Source organism: Thermobia domestica, chromosome 13 (assembly GCF_964235325.1).
Source record: "Thermobia domestica chromosome 13, izTheDome1.hap1.1, whole genome shotgun sequence".
Lineage (NCBI taxonomy): Eukaryota > Metazoa > Arthropoda > Insecta > Zygentoma > Lepismatidae > Thermobia > Thermobia domestica.
This window is the reverse complement of record NC_137466.1, coordinates 164,555,161-164,570,511: the sequence shown is the minus strand read 5'-3', so window position 1 is coordinate 164,570,511 and position 15,351 is coordinate 164,555,161. Positions and strand designations below refer to the sequence as shown.

General features: G+C 37.4%; 1 protein-coding gene across 1 annotated transcript in view; it reads right to left on the bottom strand.

Moving 5' to 3' along the window:
• LOC145669323 (uncharacterized) overlaps nt 1–12,464 on the bottom strand; it is a 70,163-nt gene extending 57,699 nt beyond the window's left edge. Inside the window, exon 1 of the mRNA XM_081737631.1 lies at nt 12,339–12,464. Coding sequence (XP_081593757.1) covers nt 12,339–12,389 — 51 coding nt within the window. The 5' untranslated portion in view covers nt 12,390–12,464. The remainder of the gene's footprint in view (nt 1–12,338) is intronic.
• Between the last annotated feature and the right edge of the window lie 2,887 nt (nt 12,465–15,351).

Sequence of the window (15,351 nt, the reverse complement as noted above, 5' to 3'; positions counted from 1 at the left end):
ATGTGATCGAAGGAAACCCATAAAGTCTCCAGTGTCAGATTACTTGCACGCCTAAAAGATCAATAAAAAGGCTTGTTATTCTCATAATGAGATAAAATGGATAATGCAACCATCGATGATTCGTCGATATTTTCCAATAAATAATCCAACATATGTTGAAACAAAGTCTGAACCCGCTCAACAATATCAGTGTCACTGGTCGAAATATTGATTTGAATTTCCAGCATTCGTCCTTCGAGATTAAAACGCCGATAATGTCTATTGATTTCTCGCAAGACAGTAAAGCCAGGAGTAGCCATATTCAAACAGGAAAATGTAAGGTGAAACAAAAAAGGAATACGCAAAGAAAACAAATATCTAAAACGAAAAAAGAAAAAAGGACGAATTAAAATTGAATTCCCAAATCAGAGTTCGCTTACACGTTTAACAGTAATAAAAATGACTACACGATCAATCCTCAAAGAATTATCATATCTCAAATAGTTCTACTGTTTAAAACGTTTATTGTTGTCATACTAGAAATTAAACCCGGGACCAACATCAATGTAACTAATCTGCGATTCTATAGTTTTAAAAGAATAAATGAAAATGTTTCTAACTGTGCTGAGAGAATCATTGTAGTAAGCATTTTTTTTTTTTTTTTTTTTTTTTTTTTTTTACACTGAACTTTGAAAAGTATGACGAACATGAAACGGAAACAAAATCTCATGCGTCTGCTGTTTCGAGCGGTTAGAGAAGGAAGACTCGAATTCGATTCACGGCGACAGATCAGATCCCACATTAAACTGTAGGTTCACGTCTCGCTGTAAAACTTTTCGGGGAACAAATTCATGCGTAGTTTTGAAAAGTGGTAACTTTTAGAAACTGAGCTTCTTCATAGCTAAGTGGTTAGCGTTACGCACCTCTGGCCCAGGTTCAAACACCGGCGGACGCTCATTTTCAACATTAAGCTGAAGGGACGCTAAACCAAAGTCAGCAAATCATTTCTCGTGCTTAGTTTCAGAAAACACGATACTTGCGGTATGTGGGGTTCCTGATTCGATCCCCGGACAAGTAAATGTGATTTTGTTCGGGGTACTCCCACTAATTCCTTCATGATCATTCATTTTCCCTGATAGTCTAAATATTTCATGCTAAATGAACCCTTTTAAATTATGATGGCACAACACCTGTGCCATGGCGTCGACCTTCGGAATTTGCTTTATAAGTCTCTAGTAAAGCTTTTTAGACCTTTTTTTTTCATTCATTCAAATATGGAAGCATCATAGAACATATTTTATGGGCATTTTGCAGTCTCGCGTGCTCTGTCTGGGGGCTGTGACGTCACAAACATGGACGATGGGTTTAAAAAAAGGGTCTATTTGAGAAGTTTTTCAAAAAATCCCTGACACATTACTATTTACCCTAGAACCATGGTTTGTACCTCGTTGGTTTTGTTATAAGACAGGCTTTCGAAATGTACCACTCAAATTTCCCTATCGTGTACAGAAGTGGTAAAATCCAAATCCAAAATGAAAAAAAAAGGTTTTTTAAAAAAGAAAAAATCCCTTTCCCCATTTTCTCTTCGCAGGTACACGGTAGCGAAATTTGAGTGGTACCATTTGAAAGGCTGCCTTACGGTGTATTAATCATGTTTCTAGGATAGTTAGGGATGAGTCAGGAAATTTTTATATAAGAATGGGTTATCCATTGCTCACATAGGAGAAAGCTGATACTGTTTGCACATGGGGCAATATTTTTTCCTCTCTTATTTTTCAAGATATAACATTGAAACTTCGTACAGTTATTACACATAGTATGTAGTATGTTTGAGATTTTTTAGGGGTTCTGTGGGTTCTGTGAGCCGGCCAGAGGATTTTTGACAAAAATTAACCCTTTTTCGCGAATTTTCTCCACTATGGTACATGCTAGAGACATGCGAGTGGTACCTTTTAAAAGACTGGTTTATGGCAAAGAAAACGAGATACAATTCATGTTCCCACAATGAGCAGTCTTGATGATGATGATGATAGTATAGAAATTCACTAGAAAGGTATTATCAAGGTAAAATATGTAAATCGGTTGTAGCATCAAAACTATTTATCCCAGGGCGACTCTTTGTATTTCATTCTCTTCACCATAAAGCAGAGTTTTTTTAGTAGCATTTGCATGATCGTATCCTATACCAAAGGGGAGATATTCGCGATAAAAAAAGGGATTTTTAAAAAGAAAATCCCTTTTCCCCCACTTTGAGCAAAAATTTCCCGCATTTGATACACTTTAGGGAAATTTTACGGACGCAGTTGGAAACACTGCTTTACTAGAAACAAAACGGGGTATAAACCATGATCCTACGATAAATAGTCTTGACGCAATAGGTGATTGAGTGAAAGTCTACAAAATACCTCAAAAAAGCCATAATTTAAAAGGGTTAAAACAGTGCGTTAGTAATAACAATTTTATCCTCATGCGTAATACGTTTCAAAATCACTCCACGGATATTGAGTAACGCGGTTTTCGAAACTTGTCTGAGGTTAGAATCTCAATGAACTTACCTCAAATTCAATGAACGGAGTAAAGTCACGCTGTCACTAGAGGTACACCTGCTTAATTTCAAGATCTTCGTAGTAGTTCTTGAAAAATGAAATTTAGATTTTTATTTAGGTCAGAAACGTCTTCAACTAAAAACTGACATCACTATCACCCAATTAGAAAACGAGGAAATTAATAAATGACATCATGAAGAACCAATGAAAACACAGCTTTCTATATTAACATCATGTATCATGAGCCGAAACGACATGTAACAATCGATCGTGACGTTATTCACGTTTGTCCTGACACATCAATAGTTACAACATATTTTAATTAATCATCTAGTATCGCATTCTGATCAGGACATTATACCGTTGACAATAAATATGCTTTCGTTAATTTATTACGACATTCAAATTAACACATTTAAAACGTGATTCATTTCCCATAAACTTGACTGAAAAAAATGTAACACTTATCGATATGTTACGAAACTGTTTTTGACATAAATGTAAAGCTGAGTGTTGAAAACCCGTCAGCTGAAAGAAACATGCCGATGTAATAAGACATTATACTCTTCGTAAAAGCAGATTCTGCAATTTCACAACAAACTCGTATGCGTAACAACGAACAGACATGTGTAATGTAACACAACCTGCTTAAATTTACTCATCTTCTTTTCATACTTGAAATTGTTCGCACTGAATGGGGCATGGTGGCTCAGCGCTTGTCTCGGATGTGTGAGGTCCTTGGTTCAATTCTCAGCCAAGTAAGTTCATGTTTTCTCCTGTTTCGTCCTATCATTTATCATCATCGTTTCGCTTAGCCCTCGCGTTTCCCTCAAATTTAAGGGAATGATCTTAAGTACGCTTACAAATAATCGTATAACGTAATAAGGCCCCAAAATCAATCATTGATACTCCTCAAAGGGAACGGACTATACATACATTAAGAAACGAAGATAACAATCTCCAAAATTTTATACCTATAAAAAGGAACGAAATAGACCCCTCAGTGGCACTACCCTATAAAGGCAGAGCATAATGAACTCAAAAAGGCGTGGCCTAATACTACGTAACCCCATAACGTAATCCCAAAGATGATGCTATGGTGGGCGCAGGGCCTCAAATTTTACCCATCAAAGAGAACAAAAATAAGGTAGGCTATACATACACCTGTACTCCATAAAAAGGTAACAATCTCCCAATTTTATACACACAAAAGGGAACCAAATAACCCACTTGGTGGGCCTACCCCATAAAGGTGAAGCATAAAACTATGTAAGCCATAGGGGACAGGGCACAAAATTTCGGCGGACGTCACACTATAGGGGTGCAAAAGTTGAAAACAAATATCACAAGATGGACTCTACATACACCTATATTCCATCAAAAGGTAACTATCTCCAAAAAATTTTATGACGTAAAAGGAATCGACCCCTCGGTAAAACTACCCCATAAAGGCGAACGTAAAACCATGTGATCCAAAAAAGACGTAGCCTAACATCACGTGACCCAAAGGGGCGTGGCCTAACACCACGTGATCCTATGACGTGATCCCAAAGGCAATGCTAAGGTGGGCGCCCGGCGCATGGGTCCTAAGGCAGGAACCCAGGGGCCAAAAGTGTCCTCAGGTATCCCCATTATTACTAACTTCTTCCATTGGTAGGTCGGGGCGAATGACAGGATCGTGAGATGTTTCAGGTGCTGGAACGTCAGGACTTGAAGAAATACCAAGTTGAGCAGAAGTGAAAAGAGGAAATTCCGTGTAGGTACCAGTATGCAGAGACACCTTTTCATGTGGAAGATTATAAGGATTACGAAGCGGTGGCGGTTGAGAACTTAGAACTGGCAGATGAACTTTGAAGGGCGAACCTTTTATTCGGGGGATTCTTGAACAAAATGCTCCTGTGAATTGCACAACGCGCAAGTTTGGATTTGATCTGAATAACTACAAAAGAGGCGCAAACCACACACTGTAATAAATGAAGAAATATTTTGTTTAACCTTTATTTTAATTAATTTACGTCCAGTACGGGTGGCATATACATGATCTGCAGAATACTGTTCGTCTATAATTGACTGTATTTCACCATACTGAGAAAACACTCGTGTTAACTGTTGATTTACTAAGTTCCATGGGGCACAAAGACACTTTAACGACGGTAAGACTGTTGTCAGCGAGATCAATAGGAAGTAAATGTTACTTGTCACTATCGGTGAATTTGATTTCACCATGAGTTGAAGTCAGAATTCGTTCACACAACACCTTGTTGATTAACTTAATATACAGTTGTTTCTTTATATAATCCATTTCTTTATATAATCTTTATATAATGCTATGAATTTGAACAATTCTTAATTTGAACGTGTTTCGTATCTATTCATGGACAAAAATTGAAGTAGACTTTTGACTTACTTGGCCAAAATTTATACGTAATGTATCTTAACGCAAACAACTCATGATGAATTTTCGTCGTAGAACGACCACAAAAATCACACAAAGAAACAAATATATGTAGATATAGAAGTCACTAATAAATACAATATCTCACTAAGACAGTCGCACAGTACACAAACTTATATCGACTCGTCGTGTGTTACATAACAGTCAGCGAGCGAGAGACGATGTGAATAGCACGAAGTCTCACGAACGTATGGCTTGGCCACAGAGGCGATAAAAACAATGTTGTTTGTTCAGGAATAAATTGTTGAGGTATTTTGAATTTGGCTAATAATAGTGTTCCTTTAACCATGTATATTCGAGATAACCGTTTGGGATCAGATAAAATCTACTCACCATGTAATTTTATAATAAAATGACGAGTGTCTATTTACTTTATTTCATGGTTGTTCCATATTCACTTTCAAATGATCGGCGACAGTTTCCATCTAATAAAGTTGATGCGTTTGTTGCTTCTAGTACACAATCGCTTAGAAAAAGAAGCAACAATTGCATCAAATATAGGAGATGAATTTAGAACACCTAAATGTAGCATGCCTAGCATATCTTGTGCTGTTAGAGTATCTGAAACAGTGTGTACCTAAAGGACGTACCTAGAACATGACAGATATATGTTCCAAGTGACGATATAAAAACAAATGACTGTTAGAGTGCGTAAACTGAGCCAGGTATATAAATGCTACATTTGTGGTACATAGTTACAAATATCAATTAGGTGTAACAAGTGCCTAAAACTGTACGTAGCTGAAGTACATACTTAGCACATGAATATCATATGTGCCAAGTGTCGAGTATCTAAAAAGCTGGGACACCTAAATGGTACATGCCTAGCACATCCTGTGCTGTTAGAGGAGTGCGTAGGTCTCTGCAAACCACCACACGCATTGCACCTTTTCGACTGCCGGCGCCATTTCTGTTTATCGGCGATACTAGCGCCGTCACCGGTAGTTGTTCAAGTATGAACATTTGCTGAACAAAACTTTTAAAGTTTTCCTTCAATATGAATTTTTCTCTGTATCTCTGACCATATTAAAACTATACACTTTTAGAAACAGTCAGTCCCATTCCGGACACCCTGTATATACAAATCGATCAGGCACGTAGCCAAGGGGTGAATCCAGGGGGGTCCGAACCCGCTTCAAAACCAAAAATGAAAAAATAAGGAAGGATGAAAGAGAAAAAAAACGAGAAAAGAAGAATCAATGTTAAAAATAAAAAGTTACAGAAAGCGTTTCGTTACTCTTTCTTATGAGGAACTTTGTGTGGAGAAAACGAGGGTCAAGTTAAAAATGGATATTTTTGTAACGGAGCATTCCGAATTCCATCTAGCTCCATGCTAATCCTATGGAGTACAAATGACTATTGATAAACCGGTTCGATCAGATAAATTCTCAGGTAGAACTTAAGAAATGCCCACAATCACCAATAATCTGAGCCTGGCAACATAGATTCCAATTACACTTGTTAAAGGAATTTTCAATTTCGCGGCAACACTAATCCATTTTTTACAATGTCTTTACTGCCGAAACAGATCTAGTTGCTGTCCTTGACGGCATTCAACGAAGATAAGAAAAAGAAGAAGACAAGAAGAACCGAGTTTGAATGACCTCGAAAGATTGTATCTTTTTCAATACTTTTTTAAAATATTTTACTCGAGATTTCTTCATAGTTTGTTATTAAAATACTTACTAATATATCTTTATTTTATTGTTGTAACAAACCAATATGGTCAGTGGCGTAACAATGGCGTTTGGCGCCCCTAGACAAAATTCCCAGGGCGCCCCTCACCCATCGAATACGCCCCGGGCAGAAACGACAGTAAACCGAAAATTATTAGTGGGAGGATATTGACCGTTTTTCTTTTTATATCGTTGTAGTATGTCTTTTAAAAGTAAACTGGAGAGAGTGTCCTGTTCATTAAAATACTTGGACTTTTTTGCAGTGGTAGTGTAAATAAACAGTAATGTATCAACAAGTATTATCAAAAGGATTTGAAATGAATTTATCTATATAGTATTTTACGATTTTACATAATTATAAAATAAATAATAAACCTTGTGAAACCTCTTATAAGCATTTTTTTCTATTTGCAGTTTTTTTAATCGACAAATTGTATACAAAATCAGAAGCGTTTCTTTCTCAATTTTGCTTCTGTAAATTCTTTTATCAGATCGGAGATGTCCAATTCATGAGCAAAATTTTCACCCGGTCAAATAGTGTCTTTTTGGCGCCCCTACCTAGTTCTAGCCTATATTTTACATTTTGTTACTGTGATATTAGAAAATACGTTCGAAAATTTACTTTGGGGTGCTCGTTTGGTCGCCCCCTGGCAGTTGGTGCTTGTGCTTGGTTCTATGTAGCCGCTGTACGTGGCAATTGTGTTGTGTCTCATAATCATGGCAACACTTTTTAACTCGTTTTAATTCAGATCTTATAGGTCATAGAATTTGTCATCATTGTTGAAGTGTGTTCCGCAGGGAAATTTTATTTAAAGTTAATAAGCTCAGCATGTAATATAGCACTGAAATCGTATTAATACAGGAGGATTAATTTCTTAATCACATAGTGCTATAACCTCAACGAGTTTACAGTAATGCCAATGATTTGATACGCAAATGTAATAAACTGCGAGTAAAGTGAGCAGGAGTTTTTATTCTTGCCATGTTCGGCAATGAAGACCGAGAAAATTTCGGGTTCCATTTATGTAATTTGCTTCTATTTTATTAAAAACCTGAGGTGCCCCCTCATGTACCGAAACTGTCTGTGCCCGTAGGCAATGCCTACCCTGCCTATCTACCCTATTGCTACGCCACTGAATATGGTTATGTTGCCACTAAAACAGTTTAGATAGATCGAGCTCCTGGTATGTAACCACAGTATTTCGTCACAGATCCCCCCTATTACGAAATCATGGCTACGTGCCTGAAATCCATAAACAACATTGAGCCTAATCAAGTAATCGAGCATTGATCATTGTGTAAATCCTCATTCATAGTTTTCGCGAATATAAAAACAACTAATTTTTATGACACTAGAAAATATGGCGAACAACAAAACCATGCCGTATGTTAAAGTAAAACTGGTCCTAAAATATACTTCTATCAAGCATTTAATTATGACTAGGGCCCGGAAGTTGAGGGAAAAATCGTCTTTTTTTACGAGTGCCCGAAGACCAGGCTTAACATAATACATGTTCATTTTGGGTCATTGAAGGCCAGAAAATGGTGGATTTTATTTGTCCTTTTTTGCCTTTTTCGGCGTTGTATGTTTATTGGTCTTTTTAAAAGTTTTTAATAGGTCTTAACGTCTTTTTTTGCACTTCATCTTTCGATAATAAATTTACTGGCCATTAACTCGAATCACATCTTTTATTTAGTAAAGAAAATTCAAAAGATAGGACATTCTTCAACGACTGGACTGATAAGACCGGATCTGCAACAATCACAAATCAGATAAGAGGGTGTTAACCATGTCCTCCAGCAAGGGGGATGAGGGTGAATTTATTATTATTATTATTATTATTATTATTATTATTATTATTATAGTTTGTACTTCAGCTTGTGGAAGAAGGACAGACCGTTAACCTACTAGAAGCTTGTATTTCTTGAGCATTATATCCATTAACCCTTTCCAGATCCTTGGTACAATTTGTACCATACGCATTTTTCATGGTACATTGTGTTATTTCTCTTCTATTTGAGCTGTTTGTCCGTTTTTTTTCTCAAGTCCAGAGACATTGTAGAAGACATTACATATGGTTTCAGACCGTCCTGCGTCCAGACATAGGAGGTGATGACGTCATAATCTTAAAATGTATTTTTTCCCTTTTTAAGCCTATGTTCATTATTTTTTGGCGGGCTTATTTTTGAACGTAGAATATTGAAATTCAGCCCACCGAGTAGTATTTACCAGATTTTTTGTTCCGATGTCAGTGTTAAAACAGGGGGGGGAACCAGAGGAGCAAAGGGTTAAAAAAGGGATATTTTTACCCCAAAAACCCCGTTTTTCGTCATTTTCCCGCCTCACATACATGATAGGACCACGTGAGTCACGCCGTCTGAAAGGCAGTTCCATTCTGAAGAAAACGACGGTCGAATTATTATCCTAGGGTAATTAGAGATGTCTCAGGGATTTTTTATCCAAATATACTTCTGTATAGGGTAAAAGTGGGGCATTGTCGGTATATATATTTTTGGCGGGCTTATTTTTGAACGTAGAAGATTGAAATTTTGCACAAACATTCAGTCCACTGAGTAGTATTTACCAGATTTTTTGTTCCGATGTCAGTGTTAAAACAGGGGGGAACCAGAAGGACAAAGGGTTAAAAAGGGATATTTTTACCCCAAAAATCCCGTTTTTCGTCATTTTCCCGCCTCACATACACGATGGGGACACGTGAGTCATACCGTCTGAAAGGCAGTTCCATTCTGAAGAGATCGACGGTCGAATTATTATTCTAGGGTAATTAGGGCCGTCTCAGTGAATTTTTATCCAAATATACTTCTGTATAGGGTAAAAGTGGGGCATGGTAGGGAATTTTTTTCTGGCGGGCCTATTTTTTCACGTAGAAGATTGAAATTTTGCACAAACATTCAGTCCACCGAGTAGTATTTACCAGAAGTTTTTTTTCGATTTCTGCGTAAAAACAGGGGGGTCCAGAGGGGCAAAAGTTGAAAAAATGGATTTTTAGACCCAAAAAATCCCTTTCTTCGGGATTTCCCCCTTTACATACATGATAGAGACACGTGAGTCATACCGTCTGAAAGGTAGTTCTGTTCTGAAGAGAATGATGGGCGAAACATGACCCTAGGGTAATTAGGGATGTCTCAGGATTTTTTTCCCTGAGATCATGGTGTTTTGCGGTAGTTTTGGGCATGGTGGGAATTCCTGATAAAATTTCTCCCGCCCTTACTATTCAAGATAGAAACTTGAAATTTCGTACACACATTTAGTTTACCAAGTACTATTCATGAGATTTTTTGGAGGTCTCTACGTTCACACAGGGGGGCCCAAATTTGGACAAAACATTTCCCCATCAAAATTTTCCCTTTGACATCAATTTTCCCTCTCCTGGTATATGGTATGGGCATGGAAGTGATACTATTTGAAAGCCTGCTCTATCCTGAAGAGAATGAGGTATGAACCATGATCCTAGGATAAATAGTGACGATGCAGTAGCTGCTTGACTGAAAGTCTAAAAAATAGCCCAAAATGACAGGATCCGGAAAGGGTTAAATATGCAACTCTAGTTAAATTGGGTCTTATTTTTACGCCCTTTTTCCCCAGTTTTTAGATCCTTTTGTAAATATTTTTAGGCCTTTTATAGGTCCATTTTAGGCAATTTTTAGTTCTTCAACTTCCGAGTCCTAAATATGGCATTAGCAAGAGGGCAGTAAACACTGAGTGACAGATTTAAACCGGGGCCGGAGGGGCCTAGACCCTCCCTGTTTTTCAAATCCCAAAAATAATTTAAGCTATTACAAGTATTTACATATATTCTCAAAGTTTATAGTAAACTTATGGTATACCTATCATGGTCTGGGTTCTGACCGGCCCCCAGTATTTACCTTCTAAATCCGCCAATGTAAACACTACGGTTAAAAAGATATGTAACCTAAAAGTATCATTAACTCTTAAATATCGTGGCCCGCGGAGGCTCAGTGGTAGAGCGTTCACCTCTGGTGCTTGGAGTCCCGGGTTCGATCCCAGCCTCCGCCAAGTGAACTTTGTAATGGCCAAACACCGTGTGCGTGGGTTTCCTCGGGGTTCTCCCGTTTCCTCCCACTCTTCATTCATTACTCATCATCACCGTCTCCTTTAGCCTAACCGGCATAATCGTGGGACGTAAAACTCAAAGATTTCATTTTTCTTAAATATCGTTCAGTTAATGTTACCAGAAGAACATTATCTCTGTTGCAAGCAAAGAAAAATAACAGGAAACATTCGAAAAGTGAATAATATGGAAAAGGAGGATAAGTGAAAACATAAAACTAATAAGAGCATGTTAGGAATAACAGAGAGAGAGAGAGAGAGAAAACATATTTGAGATAATTAGTAGTAAGGGGAAAAGGAACTGGTTACAATACTGTTTCAGAGGAAATCTATATTGAAGGATATGATGAAAAGTATGGTTGACAAAAGAGGAAGCAATTGCTGAGCGAAATTAAAGAGGGTAATTTCAAGATCAAAACCCAAAGATTAATTTCTACTTTCCGACAAGTGACCTGCCAGTGATTACACAATATGGCTCTTATTATGGCGATTTTGTGTAGAAATGCACATGAAAGGTAAATTGAATAGGTACTTGAATTAGATAAGAAACTACTGTGTGCGCAAGGAAAGGTGGCTTCTGACAGTTGGGTAGAGCACGTGGAGTATTGGGCGCTGTTGCCAGAGGCTCTGCAACAGACACAGCAGCTCTGTGTACAAACTTAAGACATTTAACAAGTCGTCTCAACTACCGGCAACAGCGCGGTCAATGACCTCCGTTGCCTAGCAACAGCATGAAAGAATACTGCTGTGATTGGCGAAGAATCCTCCCTCTCGTTTTGTTTACATGTGTAGCTGTCAGAGGCCATCTTTCAGTAACTCGATATTGATCGTTTGGACACTTTCCAGGAATATTTTATCATTTGTATGAATACAGAATGACAACAAACTAGTCATACAATTCTAAGACTGAATGTTTCTGTGTTACACGATCAAATACATAGCAACTTTATAAGAGATTCATCTAGGAATACAATTGTCACCAGAGGTGGATCTTATATCCTACTCTACTAATCTATGTGATTTTTGGGGATGCGCAGGAGACAAGATTTGTGCCTGTTTCGTCTCGAAAATGTGCTGTAAAAGTGATGTCTCGACTCGAAAAATGTATATTTTTCTATTGGAAGAGTGTCTCGACTCAAATTTTGAAAGGAAAATCCTGTCTCGACTCGTCTCGTGCGCATCCCTACCTCAATACACTGTACTCTCATTAGGGGATAAATAGAATCAGGAGCATCATTTGGGGCTCCAGGTGGGGGAAATTACCCCTCCCCAAGTTTGGCATTTGTATACGGTACATTTTAATCCATAAAATACCATATACTGTATACCAATGAAAAACAGGAAAACCTACTCACATCTAGAGTTTTGTGCCCCAAACAAAATCCGAAAAACGACGCTGCTGAATGTGAGTACAATAAAAATAAAATTACTACCTACCAAACTTTATTCATACTTATAATTAATTAGTCTTTAAAAGCTGAATAATGAACGAAACAATTGCATGCAGTTATATTTTGTTCTTGAAAGTGAAGTGAACGATATTCTAAACAAATAGACCAATAATATTTGTAGAAAGAATATTTAATTACCTGTGAGATCAACACCGAGAACACCAAAATAACCTTGAACTCCACTGCCATCTTCCGGGCTTAACAGTCGTACTAGTAGAACAGCAATAACTCCTTCACCGTCGACATGTTAAACTTATATAAAGCGTCTTCTTAAATAATATCTCATTTAAATAATGCAACATTTATTGCCATTCGAATAACGTAAAGCCAAAACAACAATAAAACGTAACATAAATGGGCTGAAGTAGAAGAATGTTTGAATCATAAAGATAAGTGTAGTGAATTCATCTCACAATGTTATAACTGTATGCTTTTTGTCTTTGGCTACGGACAGTTTGCATTGTTTGAAACAGCAGTCAGTGAGCGACTTGGAAGAAAACGATGAACAAAAAGAACTACATTAAAATCTTCCCTTTGTAGTGAGGTTTGTTCGTAAGAAGGAAAAGAAAATATTTCTTCTATAACAAAATAAATGTGATGTGTTGTTTGTTTTTGGTTGCTTTGCGTTGCTTACATTCAAAGCCACAGTTAATCGTCTATTGATTTGCTTAAGGTATCATTTTTTCCCTTCTCTATTAAAACGCAAATTAATTATTAAGTCATTGTAACGCACTGTTATGGATTATGAATTAGCTTTGCAATTGTTATATAATATATGCTAATAAAATTAAAATTTTTCGGCTTATACATTTGTAAGTCATAAAGACTAGTGCCTCAAATAAGTCCAAAACTTATAGCCTACGTGTAGATTATTATTATTATTTCATTACTTGGAAGACACAGTGACAAGTCTTTTCGCCATATCTGCCTCACTATGGGGACATATCGGCCCGATTCAATGACTATATGAGAGTAGTGAGCCCTCTCGGTTGGTCTAGTAGCTAGGACGTGCGCCTTTGGTGTAGGGGATCCCGGGTTCGATTCCCGATGGGAGATCCTTTGGAATTTTAACTGTCCTCGATGTTTTTGTGTTTATGTCCCGGTCGTTCTAGGTTAATGGAAAAGCGAGTTAATTCATTTATTTATTGAAACAGAACACAACAGGTATTATACCCAATTACAGTGCTCATCTTTCATGAAATAATATATTTACAATTTCCGTTTTAAACCTTCTGAGGCAATCAGCATAAATATCTATATTATATGTCATTTTTAAGAGTCTGTTGTAGGTTGCACTAATCCTCCATATTGGCGACTTATTTAGGATATTCGTCCTTGTTTTTGCACAATTAAAGAAGTTATAGTTTTCTGGGCGTGTTTTTCTACCTGCACAGTGGTTCAGGACGAGCAAAAAGCTGGCCAAAACCCAATTTTTGAAAATTGCGTTAGAAGGATACTGGTTTAGTGTATGGATTACGAAATATCCGTAGTTTATTATATACAAATAATGAACACGAGTAACATGTAACGTGTGAGTTAGAAAGGGTGAAAGCTAACCATTGTGGACATATCTGTGAAATAGCTGCCAAATAGAGTATTTGTCATTCAAGTTCATGGCTTGGTATCTGAGAATATGTGGTTACAAGAAACATTTGTTGTATATGGTACCAACATACCTCTCAAGCACTGCAACTATCCAAAGTGGCTATGCAGTATATTCCATATCTACGTTTCCTCGAACAAAATATGTTAATGTGACAAAATCTAATTTGCTTTAGCAAAAATTCCACAAAACTACAGATATTTAGTATAGTGCCCAGCGTTCCCCAGCAGAGTTATTGAAATGGCCTGAAAGAATAATCCATGATGAATTGTTTTTCAGAAAGTTTAGGTGCGAATATGTGCGAATTCGTGAAATACGTGTTCCTTTGTGATTGAGTGTGGTGACAGGACACTGAAATTAATTATTTCTACTTTTTACGTGCAGGACATCTATAGTTCATAATGATGCTGAGACGCATCCAGGTCAATGCGAAAATGAGAGAAATGTAAGGACGTTGTCAAAGGGAACAAACACAGCATGTCCAGACCTGGGTTTTGACGTAATTGGACCTTGGTGAAAACCCAGCCCACGTTAGTGAAGACATTCGAATAATTGTTTCCAGGTTTTGCAGCCAAGTGTACCAAAAACTGTATAAGAGTGGCAGAAATCATGACATTTCCTAAAGACACATAGAGAATGGCTTGATGAAGAACTGACATTTAAATTCTGGAGACAGATGGAACGTCGATCAAATCCTGGCGGTTGTCCATCGAAAGATTTCAGAGAACCTATTGACATAACTAAACGGAGGAAAGTGGAAGATTTACGTACATCTGCAAGTACGTCGGAACTGGCTTTTGCTGCCAAAATGAGGCTTCGGGTATCAGAACAACAAGATGCAGAAAAAGTACTTCGTGAGGTGACAGAAACAACTTCGACTAGAGTTCGTAAGATGAGACAAGCGTTTATGAGCGCAAAGAGCCAGAGCATTTTACTTAAACCGTGCACCAAAGAAGAGGCGCGTGCATTGCTTCTCGGTCGTAAGTTAACCAAAAACCAATACAACTGTCTACGTCTTGGTGCCAAAACACGCAGGGCAGACATTTGTCCAAGTTACCACCAATTACTCGAGGCTAAGAAAGTTGTTACCCGTCAGATGAGAGTATTACTGTTTCAGATGTCAGTGCAGAAATTAAATCTCAAGCTTTATTGCAAAAAAAAAAAAAAAAAAAAAAAAAAAAAAGTTGAACGAGTCCAGTGCATCGAACAGCAGATTCAAGATCACCTATCAACTGTGAATGTCATTGGTTTCCAATTTACTGTGCATCACGAGCTCATTCTCACTATGGTAGATGGAAAAGTTGTAATGCACTCCTGAACAACAAATCTCTTCGAAAGTGTTATATTTGCAAAGCATCTCCCAAGGAAATTAAAGATTTAGAGAGGGTTTCTTTGAAAGACATAGACGCATCCTCATTTCTCTTTGGATTGTCAGTGTTACATGCGTACATACGATTTTTTGAGTGCCTCCTTTATATTGCATATAGACTCGATTTCAAGATATGGCAAATTCGAAAGAAGCACAAGGAACTATTGAAATCACGAAAA